Source organism: Leptosomus discolor, chromosome 27, assembly GCF_034619465.1.
Source record: "Leptosomus discolor isolate bLepDis1 chromosome 27, bLepDis1.hap2, whole genome shotgun sequence".
Taxonomy (NCBI): domain Eukaryota; kingdom Metazoa; phylum Chordata; class Aves; order Leptosomiformes; family Leptosomidae; genus Leptosomus; species Leptosomus discolor.
Window position 1 is genome coordinate 2,447,944 of NC_141417.1, and position 22,436 is coordinate 2,470,379.

Sequence of the window (22,436 nt, forward strand, 5' to 3'; positions counted from 1 at the left end):
CGTGCCCTCCTCCCAGGCTCCACGGCCCCCCGACTCGCCTGCACGTGCCCGGGGTGACACCGCAGCCCAACGACCCCCCAAAACGCGAAGAGAGCCCGAGAACCATCTCTGCTCATGAGCTTCCCCCTGCAAAGCGGCGCGGGAAGGGAGCAGGAAAAGGCATCATCTTCCCACCTGCCTCCCGGCTCATCCCACCCTGCGAGAGAAGAGGCTTTGCAAGGACAGGGGGGAAGAAAAAACTACAGAGTCGCAGGGAGGCGAAAGGAAGGAAAGTGGAGGAACAAGGGAGGGGGCAGCCAGGGGCACAGAGCCCCACGTCCCACCTGGCTGCCCCCGGGACCGTACGGTGTACTCAAGGTATTCGATTTGAAGTGCTCCCTGATATTCAGTTCACGGCCCGGGGACAAGAAGGTGGCATCGCTGCATTTTGCAGCTCCCGGGCTGATGGCCGAGCCAAAAGCAAAAAAAAAAAAACAACCAACCACCAACCAAGGAACCCAAAACGATGTAAAACTGGGGCGCAGGGAGGAAATGCTTTTCCGACCGCTCGGACGCTCTCTACGCTGCCCCGCCATGGAGGGCATCCCCCTCGTACCGGTAAGAGACGGAAGAGTGAATTAAAGCCAGGACCCCAAACCAGATCAAAACGCCAGTCTGATGAAGAAGAAAGTGGAGAATGCGTCAAATATAGCAGAAAGTGAGTTTGTACATTCAGAGTTTATATTTGGAAAAAAAAAAAAGAGAAGAGGAATCAGATATTAAAAAAATAGCACTGGATGATGAAGCGGTAGCAGTCCCTCTACCACTACAAAACCGCAACAACACACGCACGTACACACAGAGGCTCAACACCACCGAACTCCCACCGGTTGCGATGTGCACCTCAGTCTGCTGGTCTAGAGATACTGAATGCCTGAAGCACACCAAGGATCACTGAACACGTCTGCATGGCTTAAATGGGAATCCTCCAACGGAAATAAAGCGGTTTCTCCCCGTGTCTGCGTTGGCACATCCCTGAGTCACGTTCTCACGCCTCTCCTTCAAAGGCAAGATTCCGAAACATGAAAACTGGGATGGGGGGAAATAAAAAAGTAAAAAAAATAAAGGGAAAAAGAGGGAGAGCACCGTCAGTGGAAGAGCTGCCGGCTGCTGCTGACTCAGCTCTGTTTGTGGGAGCTCCCCGGCGGGGAGGAGCTGGTTTGCACGCCATGGTCCCCCCCCTCGGCCTGTTCCCAGGGACGGGAATCGCCGGCCAAAGCACGGGGAACCCCGCAGCGCGTGCCCTCGCACGGTCCCGTTCCCACGGAATCCTTTACCTCTTCAGACCGTTTCTGTGTTCATCGTGAGAGCCTTCCACACGGTCGTTTTGGACATTTCATCGGAGATGTTGATCTCGGAAGGATCAGCCCTGCAATAAGCCCGTGATTACGGGGACGGGGGCCACCACGTGCATCAGCCAGAGGAGCCGGGGGGGAGCCCTGAGAATCAAAGCTCAGCACAAGCTCGGGAGGTTTTGCTGGGTGAGGAGCTCGGGGAGGCAAGGCAAGCCTGGGAGCTCCGTGCAAAGGCTCCCGCTGGTGTTTAGCCCCGGAGCTACGCCACCGCTGGCGCAGAGCGTGCCTCCAGCTCCTCATTTTTGAGGGGCTAAAGTCACCGACCACACCAGTTCTGGGGGTCAAACGCGAGTTGGGCAGCCACTTGGGGTCAGAGCCCCGCGATCGCCGCCAGCCACCCTGCCCCTCAACCCCATTTTCACACCGAGGCGGCTGCTGGTTTCTACGGGGGCGCTCGAGAAAGTGGATAAAACTGTGCCAAACACCTTCAACCTGATCTTGCTGGGGCTTTACCTGTCACCGCTTTGCTTTCTGACATCCGAGTCGCTGATCTTGCCCAGCTTCAGCTGAACCGAATTGGCAGCAGCAGCTTCCATCATCTTCTGGGACTCCTGGTGCAAAAAAAGGGACAAATCAAGTTCTCTCGTCTTTGACCAAAGTGGAGATAAACTAAACACCCGGCCAAAACACTGCCCTCTCCTTCTGACCTGTAGCAGCTTTAGCTATCAGTGCAGGAGCAGGGTAAAGCCCTTTCACTCCAAACACTTTTGGGGGGGTTAAAAATACTATTGTGAGCAAATCTTTCCATAATAATAAATAATAATTTCCTTTATGATAAATTTAAAAACATTATCCCTCTATTCAAGTGTTCAGCTCACTGCTAAAATAGGAAAAAAAGGTTACAAAGTGGGATCCAGGCTATTAGGATCTTTTTCAATTGAGTTCTGATCTTCCCCCAATATTTCAAGACACGGGCAATCTCTCAGCCCGAGGGAGATGGCCAGCCCCAAGCCCCCAGCAGGCGTCACCTCTTCTTCTTTGGCTTCATTTTTGGCATCGTCCAACTTCTTCTTCTTGCTTTCTGGCATAAGGTCATCCAGAAAGCTGAGCTCTCGCTTCGAGAAGCAGAAATCCATCACTTTCCGGACGAAAACGAGAGCCAAAACCTTCAGGAAGAAGAGGGAAGGTGCGGTGAGGCCAGAGACGACGCTACCTCTCGCTCCAACGCCGCGAACATCCCGCTGCCGAGCGGCATCCGCGCTTACCATCATGGGAAAGATGATGGCAGCGCGGGACACCTTGATGGCCCAGAGCAGGACGAGGCAGATCAGCTGGATCATGGTGAAGAAATGCACCTTCCGCAAGGGGACGTGCCGCAGGTAGATGAAATCCGGCTGGTGCTTCGTCGGCATCCAGAACAGCTTCAAGCGATCGAAGAACTGCGAAATAAAAGTGGAAGAGTTGCCACCTTGGGACCACGGAAAGTTTCTGGCCCTCTTGAGATGCGGAGGGAGGTTTCCGGATCTCGCTCGCGGTGAGAAATCTGGGATCCCGCCACGTTCCTCCTGGGAGCAGCAGGCGTTTGCCCTTCGCTCCCTCTGCAAACCAGCTCGCCCGCGAGAGCTGCCCACCGAACTGCAGTTATTTATTCCACGTTAGCCTGTAATCAGCCTTTCCCAGCCCACTGAATCCCCCAGCAAGGATCTCCACCAGTGGTAGGAACTGAATCCCCTCGTTTTCACCAACCCCGAGCGGCTCCGAACCCCGGAACAGAGCGCGCTGAACTTCCCTGCTCCCCCCAGCCCTAGAGGTGCCTCCGTCGACCTTTTCCTTACACGTAAGATTTTCATCGTCTGCTTTTGGAGAGTTTTCCCCCACACCACTGCTTTTTTCCTGCCTCTAGGGAGATGAACTACCAGGGAGCAGACAGGCTGTAGAAGAGTCCATACCTGAATCCCCCTGAGCGACGACACACCCATGTAGAGAAAGACACCGTAAAGCACAGGCATTGGTATAAACTGGGAAAAAAAAAATAAATGCAGTCATTTCTCCGTTTAAATCGCATTTTCAGTATTACCCCTTTTTTTCTACAGGCACTGCCTAAAATTGCCCAAAGCTTTCCAGTTTCCACAGGGCTGGGGATGTGTCGGATTGAAACCCTTAGAGATTTTGTGCGTGCGAGCGAGCGAGCGAACGCTCTGCTTTAGGCTGAACTTTTGAGTTCAGTTTCATCAGAATAATCCTGTTTTCCAGACAGCTTGGAGGAAAACAGGCAATTTCACCCCTGCTACCACATGCCACGTTCCGTGACGGTAGAAAAACATTTCTGCGTGCTCTTGTGGCGACGTGTTTCCTTGTAGCCTAGAGAGGAGATCACTCTGTGGGAGGAACACGCAAGGAAGGCCATGGGGATGACGCCAGTGTGTTCAGCTACTGGGAATGGCTGGTCTGAGGCTTTTGGGGGAGCAAATGAAGCGCGGTCTGTTTGAGAGAGAGGGGATGGACTGGTCCGAATACACTTCGTTGCAGCCCATGAACGCAGGCGGGCCTGAAAGACACCTGACAATTAAAGCGGTTGTGCTGCCCACTTGCCACGAGCACATCAAACTGGGCTCTGAAGGGCTGGAAAGCGTCGCCGAGGCTGGTTCCCACCATGGGTCAAGCCCCAAGGGTTGTGATCACCTCCTCCTCCACTCCACAACTCCTCAGGCCTGGAGAGAGGGGACTACTTTTGTATAACCCCCAAAAAGCTGCTGGTGGTTGGGCGTTTTGCATTTCCCTCTTACCTTTAACACAGAAGTGAAGAAGACAGAGCAGCCCATGAGCACAAAGATCATCAAGCCGGTGACTCTCTGCTCTCGTATCCCCAGAAACTTGGGTTGTTCTCCCGGAGCTGAGCAGTCAGACTCTACTTTGAGGCTGTTCACGTGAGTGATGGACAGGACGGTTGCAGCCACAAACCAGGGCAGCCCCATCACAGAGCACACCCCGAGCATCACGGCCACCATGAAGAGGTCCAGGTGGTACCCACATCCTTTCTGCAGGGAGCAAACCAAGACACAGAGCATCCCACGGCACACGGGCAAGGACAACCTCGCAAGTCAGACTCCAACCCTGCTCGAGCGCTGGTCAACTTCTTGAAAATTTAAAACGAGAACTGGAAACAAATAAGGACGTGTCCAGCCTTTGTGCAAGTGCCTTGCCTGAAAGTCTGGCGGGAGTGGATTTGGGGAGTTTGTGTGATACCTACTTCTCAGTAAAACCCCTAAAAATTGGCTCCTTTTTTCATTCGTAAAGAACGTTCCACCACTTGCAAGTAAGATGTGCCTCTGGCAGCTCGTCAAAACAACCCGTTCCCCCAGCGGCTGCTGACATTTTCAAACAAAAACGCGCTTCTACATTGCGCTAAGACTAATTTGCTCCTCCACAAGACTGCTCGTCTGAACCCCGCTGTCACTTGCTCCCTGCTCGTTCATCCTGCCCCAAACCGATGCCTTCACGAAGCACTTGGATCAGGAGCTTCTCCCCACCCCCGCAGCCTGGGGTGGGCTGGGGAACGGGGTCATCTCTCGCAGCCCTTTACCTTCAGCCTGTGCTCGTTCCTGTTCACGATAACGGCAGTGATCTGCTGGTCCATGAATATCAAGATGGTGCAGAGCAGAGCTGGGATCAGAGCGGCCAACACCGTCCACCAAGGGTTGGGTCCTATCGGGTTGATGAACCACCCGCGGTCATCTCTGGTAGGCTGCAACAAAGCGCACGTGTCAGCGGCATCTCCCAGCCCAGCCACTTCCCTGGCTTTGATTCTTCCCCTCCATCCCTGCGTCAGAGCATCTCCCAGCCCTGGCTTCGTGTCACCCTCTCCCAAGGGGTCCAGCAGTGCCACTGTTCTCTGTAAGCCCCTTGTCCTGGGTTACAGTGTAAAATGTGCCAAAAGGAAAACAAAACAAGTATTCTATGACCATCTTCAGGAGCTGTTGAGACCAGGTGGGGCGGTGCTCCCTGCCTCCCCCCTCTGGACCATCTTCTGTCAATGGGCACAACAATGCCTTATCGCCTGACTCATCGATAACTCGCTCCTGGGCTATCTCCTGTTAATGGCCCATCAAGGAACTGCCTCACGGCTCCCCATCCCATTGTGAGATGCCCGGGGAGGGGGGGGGAAGGAGCCAAGCAGTCCATGCCAAATAAAAACGGAGATCTCCAACACCCTAGCAGCCTTCTCCCACTGGATTCCCAGAGGAGTTTTTCCCCCCCCCACTCGAGTTCCAGAGGACAAGAGCTACCTGCCTACCACTGGACCTTCGGAGGAAGACCAGACCCTTTTACCTGATCGCTGCTTGCACAGAACTACACCCATCGCTTCAGGAGGACTGCAGCCAGCATCTTATCAGACTGCTACTGCCACCCTAACAGGGTGTCAGGTTGTATTTCTGACTCTGTCAGTGTAAACCAGGGGGTGGTTGTTTTGTTTTTTCCCTGCCTTGTGTTCTATATATATATATATATTAGTAAAGAACTGTTATTCCTATTCCCCATATCTTTGCCTGAAGGCCCGTTAATTTCAAAATTATAATAGTTTGGAGGGAAGGGGGTTGCACTTTCCATTTCAAGGGAGGCTCCTGCCTTCCTCCCCAGACACCTGTCTTTCAAACCAAGACACCCCTCTAGATACTGCTCCTGAAGGCGTCTAGTTTGGGGGCTGTCTTCTCATTTCCAGAAGGAAACAATGCACTTGGAGGCAGAAGAGGAGGTAGCCGCACCACCAGCATCTCCTCCAGACGCAGCCCTGTCCTACCCCGACATCACCTTGCGGCATCCCCGAGGGCTGAAACCAGCTCCGGGCCAGAACACGCTGTTACCTTGAACATATGGGGGACGTGGAGCTTTGGAGACGGGATCCCGATCACGAGGTCGATGAGCACCATGATGACAATGGTGAGGAAAACAGCAAAGTCACTAACTGTGGACCGTACCTGGGGCAAGAAACCAGAGCTGAAAGGGGCATCGCAAACAGGGCCATAACACGAGATGGAAAAGTTGGGGACATCAACCACATTAAGGCTGGTTAACAAAATCCCACCACTCTGAGGACACGCAGCCAAATCCCGTGGCTAGACACTGCTGCTGTGTTTGTCCCTGTGACATCTGGGGTCAGACAACAAAAGAAGTTAAATCAGGTGGAAAAGGGTTGGTTTAATTCAAACATTTAGGAAAATATGCCACTACAGCCAAACTCACAGCTACAACGGGAATAAGGCACTGAGGCATCATTTGTTCCTTAAAAGGAAGAAATAGTGGTTTTTCCTATGGTAGCTCCTCCTTTGGGCCAACTTTCCCCTTGAGCACATGATGCACAGAAGGTGGAAAAAAAAAAAAAAACCCAACAACTTTGGAAGAGCTGATTTCCCACTGCCCGAGTGAAAAAAAAGTTGCCGTGGGGCAGGTCGCGAGGCGGGTGGGAAATGCTACAATCGTTTCGCACTTATGGAAATAAGTGGAGGACATCCAAGCTGATGGAGAGCTTGGTCTTCAAGGTCAACGTTTCCCAGCTTGGCCAAGTGCTGGCAAATACTGCTTAGTGCTCCAGAAAAGCCATTTTGGGAAAGGAGTGTGGAGACTGCTGCTGGCCACCCTCTTCTACCTACTTTGGTTGGGAAGTAACGGCTGGTTTTAAACTTCTTCAGTAAGCTCGACAGGACAAAGGTGGAGAAGAAGAGGATGCAGCACCAGAAGAGGACATTAGGTGCGTAGGGGCCATTGTGTCCACAGGCAGGTCCTCGAAACTCTCCATGCAAATACCGACATTCCTGGAGAAACAGAGTGTCAGGACACAAGGCAGTGCACGCGTGGCAAGGACACCTCGGATAACCACGGGGTTTTGAGGATCTTGGTCCAAGATCCAGGAGCTCGTGACTGCTGCTGCCAAGGGAGGCTTATACTTAATGAGCAGCAGCAGCTGAACAGGGGACACGTCAAACCACACAGACGGGAGCGGAGAGAGGAGATGTGACGGGACAGCACAGCACAGACCCATGGCACATCCTCCGCTTGAACGGCAGGTAACCGCGGCTGAAGAAGACACCAGAGGGGAAGGAAACGATGGAAACTCTTGGCGACGGAGAAACAGGGAATGGGGAAGGAGGGCTAAGACAACCATGGTGGGAAAGGAGAAGAGACAAATCGTTCCTTCCCAGCGGAGGCCTCGCAGAACCTGGCCAAGAGGGGATGAGGAGGTCCGTGAGAGCCTCCCATCCTCCGCCCGGGCTCTGCTTCCAGCAGCAACCGCCCGAGAGGCTGCTCAGACATGCAAATTTATGCATGTACCTACAGACAGCACTGAATAAGAAAGCAAGGCCTGGAGTTATTAGGAACCAATTAGGGAAGCCAATTACTACCTTCAAGCATGAATGAAGAAGTCCTCCAGCTTCTACAACAATCAAACCACCCACTTAACCTTGCTCCCGGTCAGAAACACTGTCCTGCAACAGGCTTGAGGAGGACAGGTATTGCCCACTACGCCGGCGACAGGGTGGACTGGACAAGGTGGACTCTCCTGCCCAGGACCCAGCGGGTTAACACCACGCGTTAGGTTCACGCCGTGACTTTCCAGAGCAGCACTAGCACCGTTTGAAGCCCATCATCACCCCTGAAGGGCTCTGACTTCCACACCGTGCCGACGCCCCCGGACCCCAGGGCCGTGGCACGAGGAAGCAGCGGCTCGGGGCACTTACAGTCACTGTCAGGTTCTCCCAGGTGATGCGAGACACGTTGATCTTGTGGCTCTCCCAGAAACGCAGGGTTTCATTGCTGGGATGGGTCGGTGCCTCACACTTACAGCTGGGAGGAGAGAAGCCAAGACAGGGGTAAGGGGAAAAGCGATGGAGGGGCAGCCCTGGGCTCCTGCCAAGGGGCAGCGGCGTCTGAGGAAGAAAAAAAACCCACTAGTAGATGGTGAGGAAGTCGAGGTTGCTGTGCATGTGCACCGGGTAGGTCTTTCGCAGGTGACTCAGCTTCTCCAGAGCCTCGTAGATGAAGATGATGCAGATGAGGGAGGCGAAGGCTTCTTCGGTGAAGCGGGTGATGTAGCACACCAAACAGCTGGCATCAGTGGCCACCAGCACGGTGCAGAAGAAGGCAGTCCACAGCCCGATGCACGCCCGCAGAGAGAGATAGGAGAGCGCATAGTCCCTGGGAAACCAAAAGAAAACGAAGGGTGGAAAGGCCAGCAAGAGGCTCTGGGCCGTGTCTTCCTTCGGGGAAAACTGGGAGCAATTTGGGAGCGTGTCAAGGCCGCGGATGATAAATGCAGCTTCCATGTAGTGCCGCAGACAGCCTCGGGGCTGCGGTGCAGGGTGTGGACTTGCAGGAGGAGAGGCCAATTATTTATCATTATTTAACAATTATCTTCTGTCAGCGCCTCGGAGGCGAATTGAGGTCAGGTCCCCGTTGTGGAAGGTGGTGTTCTCCCACAGCTCCCTGATGCCCTAACACCGAAACTGGCGCCCAGTCACCTGCTACCGGCAAGTTGGGGCTCAATAATAGATTTAATTGCAGTATGGGTGGTTCAGCTCACATCAATGTCATCACAACAGAAGGGCTGCCATGGAAAACATCCATTTCACATTAAAAGCTCCTACTTTTTCAATAAAATCATTAAAAGCTCAAAATATTTCAGCAGAAAACTATACAGATATTTGGGCAAAATGCACTTCCAGCAAAAAACAGGCTAAGAGGTGCCAAGTTTTGTACTCAGAGGAAAGCAAATCTTCCCTCCTTCCCAAAGCAGAGTGAGCTGCCTCATCTTCACTCGGGCAGCTCACCTTGGGCAGCCACATCCTTGTGGTTTCTCCTCCCTCCACTGCTTCTAATTTAAGCCTAAAAACCCCAAACGACCCCATCCATCCTTTAGAGACGGGGGGCTCTCGCAACATCTCGTGCTAAAGCAGCGACATGCAACGTCTGCGACACAGAAGACAACCGAAATCTAACAACTACCGCCAAGAAAAATAGAAGCAAAACATCTTTTCTCCATCCCTGCCCTCTGAAGGCTCCCGCAGCACCCGGCGGCAGCAGCCAGCCTTACTTGCAGAATTTGTAGAGAATTTTTTCGAACACGAGGACGGGTCCCGTGCTGCCGAGGATGGTGAGCGGCTGGCCAGCGAAAAGGGAATACACCACACCCGTCATGGACGCGCCCAGCAGTGACTCCATGGCACTCTGTCCAGGGAAGAGAGGCAGCAGTGAGTAAATAAATCTTTAGAGACAAAAACCAAAGCACCTTCACCGCAGCAAGGACTTTTGCCTGAGTTTTATCCTGCCCTCCGCCCCCCGCAACGCTGCCCAACAGAGAGAGGTGCTCACTATGTGGCCATCGGTCGCCTCCCCCAGCAGTCCCCCAAAGGTGATGACGGGGGACATGCAGGCACAGTATAGGAAAAGGAAGGAGGCCAGACATTGGAGGCTCAAGCCATCACGAAAGTCAGTCCAGAACCACGGGGCCTTCCGCTTCACATCCAGAATCAAACCTCCAAAGAGCCTAGAGGAAGGAAAAAACCCAGATTGTTCTCCTGGAAGACCGCGCTGAGCTTTCTTTGCTGCAGAAGGGCAATCACAGGCACAGAAGAGCCTTCCTTGCTAAAAAGAGGCCGTCTCCTCCCATTTTATACCCAGCAGAAGCTGAGGCACACAAAAAAACCCACCCTACACAAAAAAAAACCACCCTGCGACAGACAAGGACCCAATGTGAGAGCCCAGCCCCTCTTATTGCAAGAGTCCCTTGCTTTGAGAAGCAGCAGAGCTCTACCTGGAGGTATTTACACATCTGCTTCCACCCCAAATCGAGAAGACCTGTGTGCAACCACACCGTGGCTGAGCCCAGCTGCCCAGATCTCCCGCCTGCCCAGCCCAGGGGATGAAGCTGGTGATGTGCAGCCCCTTCGCTGAGCCAACTAACCCCAAAACCTGCTAGAAGGGAAGGTGTGTGCTCAGATTTGAGAGGGAAATCAAAAGATAAAACCAAACCCCAAACTATTAAAGCTCACACCTTCCCGTCCGCTCCAGTTCAGGACCACTGTGTTTCTCTGGCTTGCTGTGGGAAGCGTTGTCATCGAGAGCTCCCGGCATCTTCCTTTTTTCCTGTTAAAAGGGAAATAAGATAAAGACATGTATTCGTGACCACTGGCTTGTTTTGCTTCTGGTCTGGGGATGTGACTGTGTCAAGGTGGGACCTCGTGAATTTGGGCCTCCAGCCGTGCTGCCGCCCTGCCCGCCCCCCTCCGCCGCAGCACCCACCTGCGAAGGGACGTTTTTCGGGGGCTCGATGCGGATCGATGGATCCCACTCTCCTGGAGGCAAGACCGTGACCTGATCCAGGAACTCGTCGATGCCGGCCACGAGGTCAGCCCGGTTCTTGGCTTTATAGGCAACGTCATGGAAAACCTAGCGAGAGGAGACATCCTGGTGAGAGGACAACCCATCGGACGGCCCAGACAGTGCAACAAGCTCTTGGCTAAACGCAAGATAATTTTGCCCAAAATTTCCCAACGGCAGGAAATATTCCCCCAACAGGAAAAATCCTCTGCATCGTGGTATTTGTAATCGTCTCCACGAGGCTCCTGTCCCCCACGGCACACCAGAGCCTTTTGCTTAAAGAGGAGATGTTTTAGGGGGCCCTGGCAATGCCAGCCCTGGGGGGACCCCGGGGAGAAGGATGAGGTGCAGGATGCACCCCGGGTGGGATTTCAGCCTCCAGGATGTGGGGTGACGCAAATCCGAGTGTTTGCTTTGGGGTGTGAACAAAGGGGGGGCTGTTGGGAGAGCTGCGGGCAGCTGGGACAGCAGATCCTCTTCCTCACTACTACAGAGACAGGGAGAGGTGAGGAAAGCCAAAAAGCGACCCGGAGAGATCTCTTATCTCGTTGCACCTCATCCGTCATGATGGTAGCCATGGACCTGCCGATCTCATGGTACTGATGGGCTTTTCCTTCTGGTCCAAGCAAAACAAACAGGAACCTGAGCAAGAAAAACAAAATGAGAGAGAAGAACGTGCCCCTGCTCAAAGAGCACCCAAGGAAATCCCCGGGAGCTCCCAGCCCAGAGCGCGGCTCAAGAGGGGACTTCGCGCTCACCAACTTCACGATGAATTTGAAATTCGTCAAAACCAACCGCAAATTTAATTTTGGGGCCAACTTTCATTAAAATTGGCCAACGGGTTTAAAAGATACGGAAGGGAAGGGAGAAATGAAGGTGAGGAGATGTGGGTGGGGGAAACGAGCTCGCTCCCACCGGCCTTGTTCCCTGCGGATGCCAAACCGACGCACGCAATGGGGCGTTGTTTTGTTGGGGTTTTTTTTTAAATAAAAACTTTAGCGCTTCTCCTTCAGACCTTGTTGGGATGGGAACTTCCGTCATGCCCGAGAGGAGGACAGCCGGGGTCAGGCGGACAAATGCCACGATGGGCTGGTGAAGGAAATCCAGCTCTCCTACGAGCACGTTGGACGCTTCGGCCCCGGTGGGAATTTTCTTCATGAAGTGCAGCTCCGCCTGGGCAAGACAAGCGATTTTCAGGCAATCACCCCAAAAGCAAAGCCCCCAGCACCCTGCAGCTCACTCTGCAGCCAAGCTTCCAAGCGCAAATCTGGCCCTCAAGGCGTAAGAAAGCTACGAGTGTCTCACCTTGCTTAAATCCATTGCGTTGGTCTCATGGTTCACCCCATTTTTAGCTTCTGCAGTGCTGGGAGAAGGATGAGGGGTGAGTGTTTGGGCTGGAAGGAAAAAGAAAGACAATCAGAAAGACGGACAAAGAGCAATTGGGATGCTTCTCCTTAACCAGGGCAAGTCCAATGGGGCCAAAGCCTGGCAGAAACCCTCCCCTGGTGCCAAAGCCCGGCAGAAACCCTCCCCTGGTGCCAAAGCCCTGCAGGAACCCTCCCCTGGTGCCAAAGCCCGCAGGAACCCTCCCCTGGTGCCAAATCCCGGCAGGAACCCTCCCCTGGTGCCAAAGCCTGGCAGAAACCCTCCCCTAGTGCCAAAGCCCTGCAGGAACCCTCCCCTGGTGCCAAAGCCTGGCAGAAACCCTCCCCTGGTGCCAAAGCCCAGCAGAAACCCTCCCCTAGTGCCAAAGCCCTGCAGGAACCCTCCCCTGGTGCCAAAGCCTGGCAGAAACCCTCCCCTGGTGCCAAAGCCCTGCAGGAACCCTCCCCTGGTGCCAAAGCCCGGCAGAAACCCTCCCCTGGTGCCAAAGCCCTGCGGGAACCCTCCCCTGGTGTCAAAGCCTGGCAGAAACCCTCCCCTGGTGCCAAAGCCCTGCAGGAACCCTCCCCTGGTGCCAAAGCCTGGCAGAAACCTTCACCTGGTGCCAAAGCCCGGCAGAAACCCTCCCCTGGTGCCAAAGCCCGCAGGACCCCTCACCTGGTGCCAAAGCCCTGCAGGAACCCTCCCCTGGTGCCAAAGCCTGGCAGAAACCTTCACCTGGTGCCAAAGCCCTGCAGGAACCCTCCCCTGGTGCCAAAGCCCGCAGGAACCCTCCCCTGGTGCCAAAGCCTGGCAGAAACCCTCCCCTGGTGCCAAAGCCCGCAGGACCCCTCACCTGGCTTGTCGAGGAGGTGCAGGTCTGACTGCTTCTTGCTCACGTCAGCAAACGAGCGGACGATGGGGAGAAGGTTGTTTCTTTTCTTCTCGTTCTGATGGTGATGCTTCTTCAAAAGGACTTCTCGAACTTTCGCCCGCATGCGCTCGTCAAACTCCACGGACTGTTCTTGCTGGCCCAGGATCATATCTGGGGATGGCAAAGGGAACGGAAGCCATCAGAGCAGAAGCCCCCAAGTGCCGACCCCCGAGGCCCCCAGGCAAGGCTGTGCCACGCAGGATACGCCGACGCGGGCTCAGCCGTGCTGAGCAGGACGTTTCAGTACAGCTCAGCCTTTGCGGTGCAAGCAGGAATTTTCTTTTGCTAAAAACCAGCATCAAAGTCCTTATTCATCACTCCGCTGAGATAATTATTTCCCAGTCTAAATAATGTCATTTTCTTGCCTGACCTGCCCCCTCTGTCTGGCTCTACACATTTAACCAAACAATAAGCAATCTCTAGCACAGACTCTCCCAGAGTTTCCTTGGCCGATCGACTGCAATTTGCCAAGCCCAGGGGGAAATGTGCTAAGACCAGCTCTGACTTCCCCAGCTCTGGAAAGGGCTGAACGGAGACCTGCCAGTCAAAGATCATTTCCCTAAAGCTGCTTTTTCAATTAACTTCAATTATCTTCCCCACAGAAATACACTGCTTGGCCACCTGCCAGATAAACTCTGCCTTTAAAACTCTTAAATCCTGGATGTTAAGGCAAAAGGAAAAAAAAAAAAGAATGTGAGGAAATGGCTTGTAATAAATAGTTGATTTAAGGAGGTTCAGCTCTTATGCAGAGTCCTCATTTCTAAGAGCAGCCCACTAAGCCCTGACACACACTCCTCTTTGGCTGAAGAACATTCTCTAATCGCTTCTCTAACCCCATAGATCGCTTTCAAAAGGATCCCATATCGGAAGAAAAAGCTGCCGCACGCCCAGCCAACATCCAAAACCAACCTAGGGCTTAAAAACCCAGAGGGACACCTGGAAAAGGACCGGCCTTTGGGGCAGGGTGTGATTCGAGAGTGAAGGGCACCGCGGCAAACCGAGCTCGGCCGTTCCCGGGGGGATGCGACGCGCACGGTACCTGCAATGTCCTCGATGCTGTTGGCACAAATGTCCAGCAGCACCGTGCCGTTGATGATGCAGCTCCTCAGCTCGAAGAGGCTGTGCAAGGACAGCGTGGCCACGTAGGGCTTGCTCCAGCGCTCGCCGCCGTCTTCCACATCCTCCTCGAACTTCAGCCACCTGCGGGCGTCGGGCGCCATCAGCCCCATCATGGAGTCGCAGAGTGTCAGGGGTGGGAAGGGACCTCTGGAGATCGCCTGGTCCAACCCCCCCGCTGCCAGAGCAGGGTCACCCAGAGCAGGTCACCCAGAGCAGGGTCACCCAGAGCAGGGTCACCCAGAGCAGGGTCACCCAGAGCAGGTCACCCAGGCGGGTTTTGGATGTCCCCAGGGAAGGAGACCCCACAGCCCGCCCTGGGCAGCCGCAGCTCTGCAACCCCTTTAGCAGAGCGGCGGGGTGGCAAGAGGAGGAGGCTCCTCGCGTTGACACCTGCAGCTGCAAAAGCTTCACGTCCCGGCGAGCGGAAAGCAGAGCCCGCGGGCACTGCCGGCACGGAGACTCCTCTCCCGCCGCAGCCGGCGGCAGGGATTTACCTCGCTGTTTCCTTCCACTCGGCACCTTCGCCCTCTTTCACGCAGATCTCATCCAGCTCGGTGAACAGGTCGTGGGGGACATGCTGCTCGTCCTCCTCGGTGCCGAGGATGAACTGCACCCGCTGGGACGGGGTGTCTGGCGGCAGAAAACGAAGCCCCGTCCCGTTACCGTGCTCGAAGGCGGCCCGTCACGCTCACAGGCAAAGGGAGCATCAGATCGGAACCAGTTCAGCCATAAATACTGGGCTGGTCCCTCTCCCCTGGGTCTGTCCAGGCTTGCAGAGAGCCACGGAGAAGGAGAAGGACCTACTCCACCTCTGCCCACGGACGGGCAGCTTTCCTTCCCCACATTTCATTTTCAAAGCCAGGTCTCCTCTAAGGAAGACAAGCCTAAATCCATTAGGCATTTAACTGCCTTAAAAAAAAAACATGGAGAAAAGTTTGGGAAAAGGGGTCTTGCTAAATAATGCCACTTCCCCTCGGAAGAGCAGCAAGCCACACAAACTAGCCACATGGACCTGCCTGCAGAAGGCCCCAGCACCCACATAGCCCCGAGGCATTGAGCAAATGCCACTCACAGTGGTAGCCCTGCTCCGCCGGGGCAGAGTCCTTCTCCCGTTCCCGTTTCCGATGCTTCTGGCTGTGGGGACGGTGATGCCGGTGGCTTTGCCTCACCAGCGGCATCCGCACCCCCACGTACAGGGTCCGGTGGCCTGTGAAAAAAGCGGGATTTGCAGCGCTCTCGATACGGCAGAGGTGGTGGATGCAGATGCCACGATTAAACCAGTGCAGCTGTCCCAGGAGGAAACACCAACTTCTCTTGATTTTATGTTCACTGGCTCCCTGAATGTCACAGACCTGTCCCTTTCTTCCAAGCCCATTCTCCTCGAGCTTTGCAACAGCAGAGCAACAACAAGGGGTGGCTCTGGGTCACCTAAAATGCCCTGAAAGTATCGAACCTCTTCTCAAATTCCAGCTTCGGCTGGACGACGCTCAGACTCATTAAGCAGCGACAGAAGGTTATTATTTTTTAAATCTTCGTATGGCACAAGGTGACAAGAGAAGATCAAATCAGTCCCACGATAACGAACTCCAGAACAAAAAAAGAAAATCACACCCCTGTGTCCGCAGCCATCAAATTACTCTCCTGACCTCTCCAAGCCAGGAGCAGCCTCTGTGGGAAAACAGGCCGAGAACTGTCCAGCCTTGTGGCTAATTATCCATCCCCGTGGCCAAACTCACACCGTGGCCTCCACAAGGGTTTTTTCCCCTCCGTTGAAAAAGCCGTAATATTAAAAAAATGTGAAAATAGCATATTTTCTTAGAAGGACACCACATTTTGCTGCACGTGATGTGACACCGAGCAAGGGACGTTGTAGAGACTTTGCGCAACGGGAAAAGGCGCTGGGCTGGTGGCTGCTCTACCGGGATCTCGGCAGGGACTCACCTTCCAACTCCTCCTTCTCATAGTGAATATTGACAACGTTGCTCGTTCTTCCCTGGTCAATCACCGCCTCTTCGTCCTGTCTCTGTTCAGCAATGAGGAGAAGGTAAAAGGTTTGGAGGAGAAGGTAAAAGGTTTGGAGGAGAAGAAGGTGTGTGGAGATCCCTTACACCCTCCCAGCCGTCATCCACCCCTGCACCCACCCGAGTCCGAGTCCTCCAAGCGCAGCCCTAAAAAAAATGGACTCATAGGAGGTTTTTCTTCCCAAACCCAAATAAAACAGCCCAGAACATCACCTATCCTGTACACAAGGTGAGTCTGGAAGTATTTACTACAGGGGGAGAGGGCTGAGTGTTTCAGACCAGGAAAAAAACCAACCTCCTGCTTCATTCGTGTGGTTCCTTTCTAAAAAAAAACCCCAAAAAAAACCCAAAACCCAACCAAAAAAAGGTATTTTCAAACTGGAAAAAACCCCACAACCCTACACTTGGCACTTTTGACCACAGCGAGTCTCAGCCCCCAAACGTGATACCTGCAGGACTCACTAGATGGCACTTGGCCCCAGGACATGGCCACCGACAACCTCCAAAGGCCCTCAAGAACCTGCAAGGGCGAAGCTTCAGCCCAAGGAGGCTCAGGCTTCCCTTGGTGCAAGCTGCTCTCCACAGAAACCCTCCTTTTTTCTCCTTGCAAAAGCCAAGGGCTGAGAGCTAATGCCCTCCTCGCCTGAAACACCCCCGCCAGCACCGCACGAGGAGCATCTGTGCCTTAAAAGCCGAAGGAGAACTAGAGGAGCAAACAGAAATAAGCTTTTTTGCTTCTCTTCCCCTTGCCAGCAGGTCGGGGAAGGGGATAACCAGGATTAATGCGTTCAAAGAAATAAAAACCCGACCGTGTCTCGCACTCGAGTCACAAGTGCGGCCTTGAAAGGGCCTCCTGGAAACACTTGGTGTCTTTTTTCCCCTCTTCAGGCTCCACTTTTAACTGCTGTGAATGTTGTAAATACTAAAGAAAAGAGTTTACCGCCGTTCTGTTTCTTCTTCCTTGCCTGCATGGACAGTAACTAACCCAAAAAGCCAAAATCTATTCACCCATGCAAAGAAAAAGCCTGCAATGCCCCAACACCCTTCAGTTTTCATCGGTTTTCAAATTATTCCTTTATTAAAGGCAAAAAGGGGAAGGTTTGGGACTATTGAATTGCTGAGTTTCATCTTTGCAAGCCCATTGCCGTCACCACAGCGACCAAAAACAATTCAAGCAAAAAAAAAAAAATACAGCGAGATTCACACCCAGTTGCTCGATTTCTGAAACTGGAGTTCGAAAAAGAGCAAAATACCGAGAAAACTGGGGGAACCGGCAGGGCTGCTGGATGAAATTCAAGAAGGAAGAGCTACACCGCACGCTGGGAAACAGCCCAGAACAACCAAAGCTGCAATTTTCAAGTAAAACTTCAAACGCTGCGCTGGCATACGCTGCCTGTTGGACAAATAACGAGGCATTAACCCTGGAGATGAGATATAGAAAATAAATCTGATTTAAAGCTGCAAGCGCTAACGTGAAATCTGCTTTTGAGCCCCCAAATTCCTGAACGGCATCACCCGCCGCGCAGCCGGGACGCTCGGGAAAGCTCATGCCTCCCAGTCACCGGTGAATTTGATGAGCGAGAGGGACAAACGCCTGGAAAGGAGTTTGCTGGTCCCCAAGTACTAATTTCAGAGCCGACTCGTTGCTCCCGCCCCGGGACTCGCCCCCGTTACCCGGCAGCAGGATTATTGCACGCCTGCCCTCGCTCTGTGACAGCCTCCACCGCCCTCCGTCCCTTCTTAGCAACACATCCTGCTCCCCGCCGGGTTTGCCAAAGTACAACCCGAACCCTGACCTCGGAAAAGGCACGGGACGAAAGGGCTTAGTAAAATCGCTTTAAATCACGATTTACACGAAACCGCAACGTAAATCAAATCGCGATTCAAGGAAAAACGCAACGTAAATAAAATCGGGGTGTAAAGAAATTCACAACGTGAATAAAAAAGCAGTTTCAAGAAAATAACAACCAGCTCGAGGTTAAGGTGGGGGGACAAACGGAGCAACCTGGGTGTCGCAGCTGTCAAACACCCCACACGGGGGAAAGTCCCCTTCTCTCTCAGAAACCGTTTTGCCTCCATCCTCCGAGGCTAAACCTGCCCCCGGCAGCCGTCCCCCAGCGCAAAGCATCTCCCCCGGCCCACCCCTCCGTGCTCCGGGGAAATGCCCACGGGAGTTCGGGGTGAGTTGTCCCACTCTTGGGGGGACGCTCGGCCCCTCGGCAGAGCCCCGTCCGTGCTACCTGCGATGTTCTGTAACTCCTTTCCAGTTCGTCCTGACTCTGGTCGCTGGTTTTGGGGCATAATTTAACCTCCATCTCGATCGGGGAGCCAGATGGCCCCGGGACACCGGGACAGCCCTCACCGAGAGGTGCTCAGTGGCACCCGGTGCGTACCAACCCCCGAGACCCAACAGCTACCGCTGGTCATTGGGCAACGACCCCGGACGATGCAGAGCCGGGTCCTTACAGACACAAACCCCATCCCCCTTCCTGCTTGGGACACTGAGTGGATGGGGAGAAACCAGCTCCATTTGGAGCCAAAACTCTCCTCCGGACTAGAGAAACGGGGTGTTTGACGCCGCATCCCGCCGGGGCGAAGGGCCTGAGCGGCGTTTGGGCGTATTTAAAAGCCCAAGCTGCCAAAATGCAAGTGAGGTGGGAACGGCTGGGAAAACAAACGTTGCGGGGTGGCACCGGTGGTCATCAACATTTCCTGCCAAAACCGACGGCGTTCCAGGAAGGGCTCGCTTTGGCACGGCGTCCATCCCTTCGGTGCCTCCATAAAGCCTCGTTAGCCAGACCAAGTCCTAGCACGGTACGGAAATGTCCAGATAAGCGACATTTCTTACTCTCCTCACTCCCTCCAGCAATCTCCAGCTCTACTTTATTTTCCAATCCATCATTTCCATCCTACAAATTCATTTGCTTTAATGAACTTCCTCCCCGGCGCCGCTCGGCGCAGAGGTTAACTGCTGGGCTTGCCCTGAAAGGCGACACGGGGTGTAAAATAACACGGCAAAGGAAGGTGACACCGAGGTCTAATCAGTTAAAATCCCATCATGATCCAAGCTCAGATCCCCGCTGCTTTTTTATTATTTAGTATTCAAGCTTCAGGAGCCAAAATAGGAGGAAATGGGACAAGTGGGCACCTCCGGGTCTGCAGCAAGATGCTCCGAGCATCCCATCGCCCTTTCCCGGGCATCGCAGCATCCCCGAAACCGCGGCAAGCCTTGCACGGGGATGCCACCGAAGGAAACGGCCCCACTCAAAACTCTCTCGGTCCCTGTTAGGCCACTCGAATGGACTCGGGAGTGGTTATTTCATCGGGGAAATTGCTGCTGGCGTTACGGATTTAATAGCTCCATGGGATTTGTGGATCCATGGGCTTGGGATGGGACGGAGCAGGAAGGAGAGGTGCCTCCAGAAAGCAAGCTGTCCCATCCCAGGATGGGTACCGGCACTCGCAGACGCTTCACCTTCCCTCTCCGTCCTTCACCGCTGCTGACAGGCACCTGGAAAACACCGAATTGTCGAAACCGGGCTGGGAAAGGAGACGCCAAGCTTTGCATCGCTCGCTTGTTGAGCTCCGGAGCAGGCGGAGTTGTTCTGCTTCACTATTTTCTAAGCGCAAAGCTCCAGCTGGCTGCTTCGAAGCTGGTTTTGTTGGGAGGCTGAAAGTAATTACTGCTCGGAAAAATGAAATCAGGAATCGCCGGAGCGAAGGAGGAAAGCCCGTTTCGACACGGCTGCAGTGAACCCCTTCGCGTCACGAGCTCGGTGCATCCTCTCCTCATGTCCACCTCCAGAATCGCTGTTTTGCTGCGGGTTTTTTGTCCCAGTAGGAAAGAGGGATTTTTGAGCGTCCTGCCTCAGTTTACCTGTCTCAGCGCAACCCCTCTAGTTAAGAAAGAAAAATCTTTCCCTGGGGAAGCTTTGGTGTAGTTGAGGATGAGGAAAAGCCCAAAGCAGAGGTTCAGGTCCGGCTTTGAGTCCTGCTGGTGCTGGGGGAGGCCGAAAGCATCGCACGAGCAGGCGAACGGCGTGTCCTGGCCCCCTCGTCCTGTCACACGCAAGCAGGACCGGCCACCGGCAGCGGGAGGGAGGATTTATGTAATTAATCTTGCCCGAAACGTAATTAATAGCACTGATCCTGGTGTTATCATGGGATGAGGGTAACAGAGGCCAAACTGGAGGCTGCTCTGGTGGCAGAGCAGGAGGCTCCCTCCTCGCCCCTCTCCATCCCGTCCAGACAAAGCCACCTTCCCCACGGCTCCCTCCTTTGCTATCGTGGGGGTCAGCACCGTCCCCCCACGGTGCTGGGCCAGGATTTGAGCTGTGACGATGGGGGACTGGACCTGGGGGCTTGCAACAGGAGGGGACTGGTCTCCAGAGCCCCGAACTGGGGCTGCGAGGGGGGACGCAGGTCACGGCCGAGCATCAGCAGGACACAACCGTCGTCCCTTGCTGGGGAAGATGTAAATTCCTTTCACCCTTTCCCATGAGCTGTAATTTCAGGGCAGATCAATTAATTCCCCACCTCACGTCTGCCACCGAGAGCGGCTCCTCCAGCCAGGTCCCAGGGGCGCAGCGGGGGGGTCGGGCAGGCCCTGCCCGGCACAAGGAGATGCTGGAAGAGGGGGGACCACCCAGCTGCCTCCTGCCTGCACCCCAACCCCTGGCGCATCCGTGCAAGCGCCTGGTGGGGACAATAGCTGAGACCTGCCCCCCCCCCCCCCCATTACTGGGGGCTTTGGGGGGTGCTTTGGGGCTTTGCGGGGACAGTGGCCTTTGTCCCCCCTTCAAAGGCCCCGCAGGGGGTCACATCTAGATGCGGAGGGAGGGGGGACAAGGGGGTCCCAGCGGACAGCCCCCCAACAGGCATCAAGCAGGCGCCTTCCTCCCCTCCTGCACCCACCTCGGACACCCCTCGCCCCCCTCCCCCCCCCCCCCCCCTTTGCACCCCCACCCCTCCGCCTTGCAGATGCTTTACGGATGCACCCCCCTTCAGAGGCCTGGGCACCCCCTTGCACACACACCCCCCACCCCCCCCTCCTCCTTACACCCCCTCACCTTGCAGATGCCCTTCACCCCCGCTTCGCACGCCCCTTTGCAGCCCCCTTCCCCACGCCCCCCCCCCCCCCCCCCCGCAGACGCCTGGCCTCCCCCCCGCCCCCCCAGCCCCCTGCTCCCCCCCCCCCGTGTCCCCCCCCCCCCCCGCCGCCATCGGAAATGCCGCAGTGAGCAGCCACGGAGCATCCTCCGGCCGCACCGGCGGCCCGGCCCGAACCGCCCGGGGGTACCGGGCATCCACCCCCCCCCCCCCCCCCGCTGCCGCCGCCCCCCCACCTGGTAGCTGAGGATCCCATCGGGCTCGTTGCTGCCGGCGGGCATGGCTGGGCCGGGGGGGGGGGGGGGGGGACACACACGACACCGGGGTCCCCCCCGGGGCTGGGGCCAGGGGGGGCCGCAGCCGGCTGCAGCCCCGGTGCCGCTCACACCGGCTCCAGCATCCCCCGGCGCCGGGGCCAAACCCCGCCCAGGGCCGGGAGGAGGCGGCGGGCGGAGGGAGGAGGCAGGGCCGGGGGTTCGGGGAAAGGGGGGGGGGCTGGGGGGGCAGCGCCCGGCGAGGGGACTGCGGCCCCGCTTCGGTAGCCCCCCCCCACCAAACACACCACCCCCCCCCCCGGGCCGCCGCCAGCATCCTCCCCCTCCCCGGCTTCCTCCAGCATCACCGTCCCCCCCTCCCCCCATCATCTTTGTGACCCCCCTCCAGAATCATCGCCGACTCGGTCCCCTCCAGCATCACCCTCCCAACCCCTCTCCAGCATCACCCCCAAGTCCCCCCCAGCATCTCCCCCTGATCCCCCCCAGCATCACCGCCAGCTCCCCCCAGCATCTCCCCGTGATCCCCCCCAGCATCACCCCCAGCTCCCCCCCAGCATCTCCCCGTGCTCCCCCCCAGCATCACCCCCAACTCCCCCCCAGCATCTCCCCCTGATCCCCCCCAGCATCACCCCGAGGTCCCCCCCAGCATCTCCCCGTGATCCCCCCCAGCATCATCCCCAGCTCCCCCCCAGCATCTCCCCGTGATCCCCCCCAGCATCTCCCCCTGATCCCCCCCAGCATCACCCCCAGCTCCCCCCTAGCATCATCCCCCGCTCCCCAACCCCCCCCCCAGCATCTCCCTTTAATGCCCCTCCAGCATCCCCTCCACTTCCCCTCCACAATCGTCCCGATCACCCCCCAGTATCTCCCCCAATCCCCCTCCAGCATCACCCCCAGCTCCCCCCCAGCA

General features: G+C 55.6%; 1 protein-coding gene across 1 annotated transcript; it reads right to left on the reverse strand.

Moving 5' to 3' along the window:
- Positions 1–1,320: 1,320 nt before the first annotated feature.
- On the reverse strand, positions 1,321–21,532 carry SLC4A8 (solute carrier family 4 member 8). Its single transcript, XM_086478808.1, has 24 exons — positions 21,488–21,532; positions 16,063–16,144; positions 15,194–15,328; positions 14,616–14,751; positions 14,042–14,202; positions 12,925–13,113; positions 12,012–12,100; positions 11,722–11,879; positions 11,261–11,348; positions 10,629–10,775; positions 10,381–10,472; positions 9,699–9,873; positions 9,421–9,554; positions 8,280–8,525; positions 8,069–8,174; positions 6,983–7,144; positions 6,197–6,310; positions 4,918–5,079; positions 4,121–4,372; positions 3,284–3,352; positions 2,600–2,773; positions 2,363–2,500; positions 1,848–1,945; positions 1,321–1,408 (listed from the first exon to the last, which is right to left on the reverse strand). The coding sequence occupies exons 1-24, from the start codon at positions 21,530–21,532 to the stop codon at positions 1,321–1,323; spliced, it is 3,240 nt and encodes a 1,079-aa protein (XP_086334934.1).
- Between the last annotated feature and the right edge of the window lie 904 nt (positions 21,533–22,436).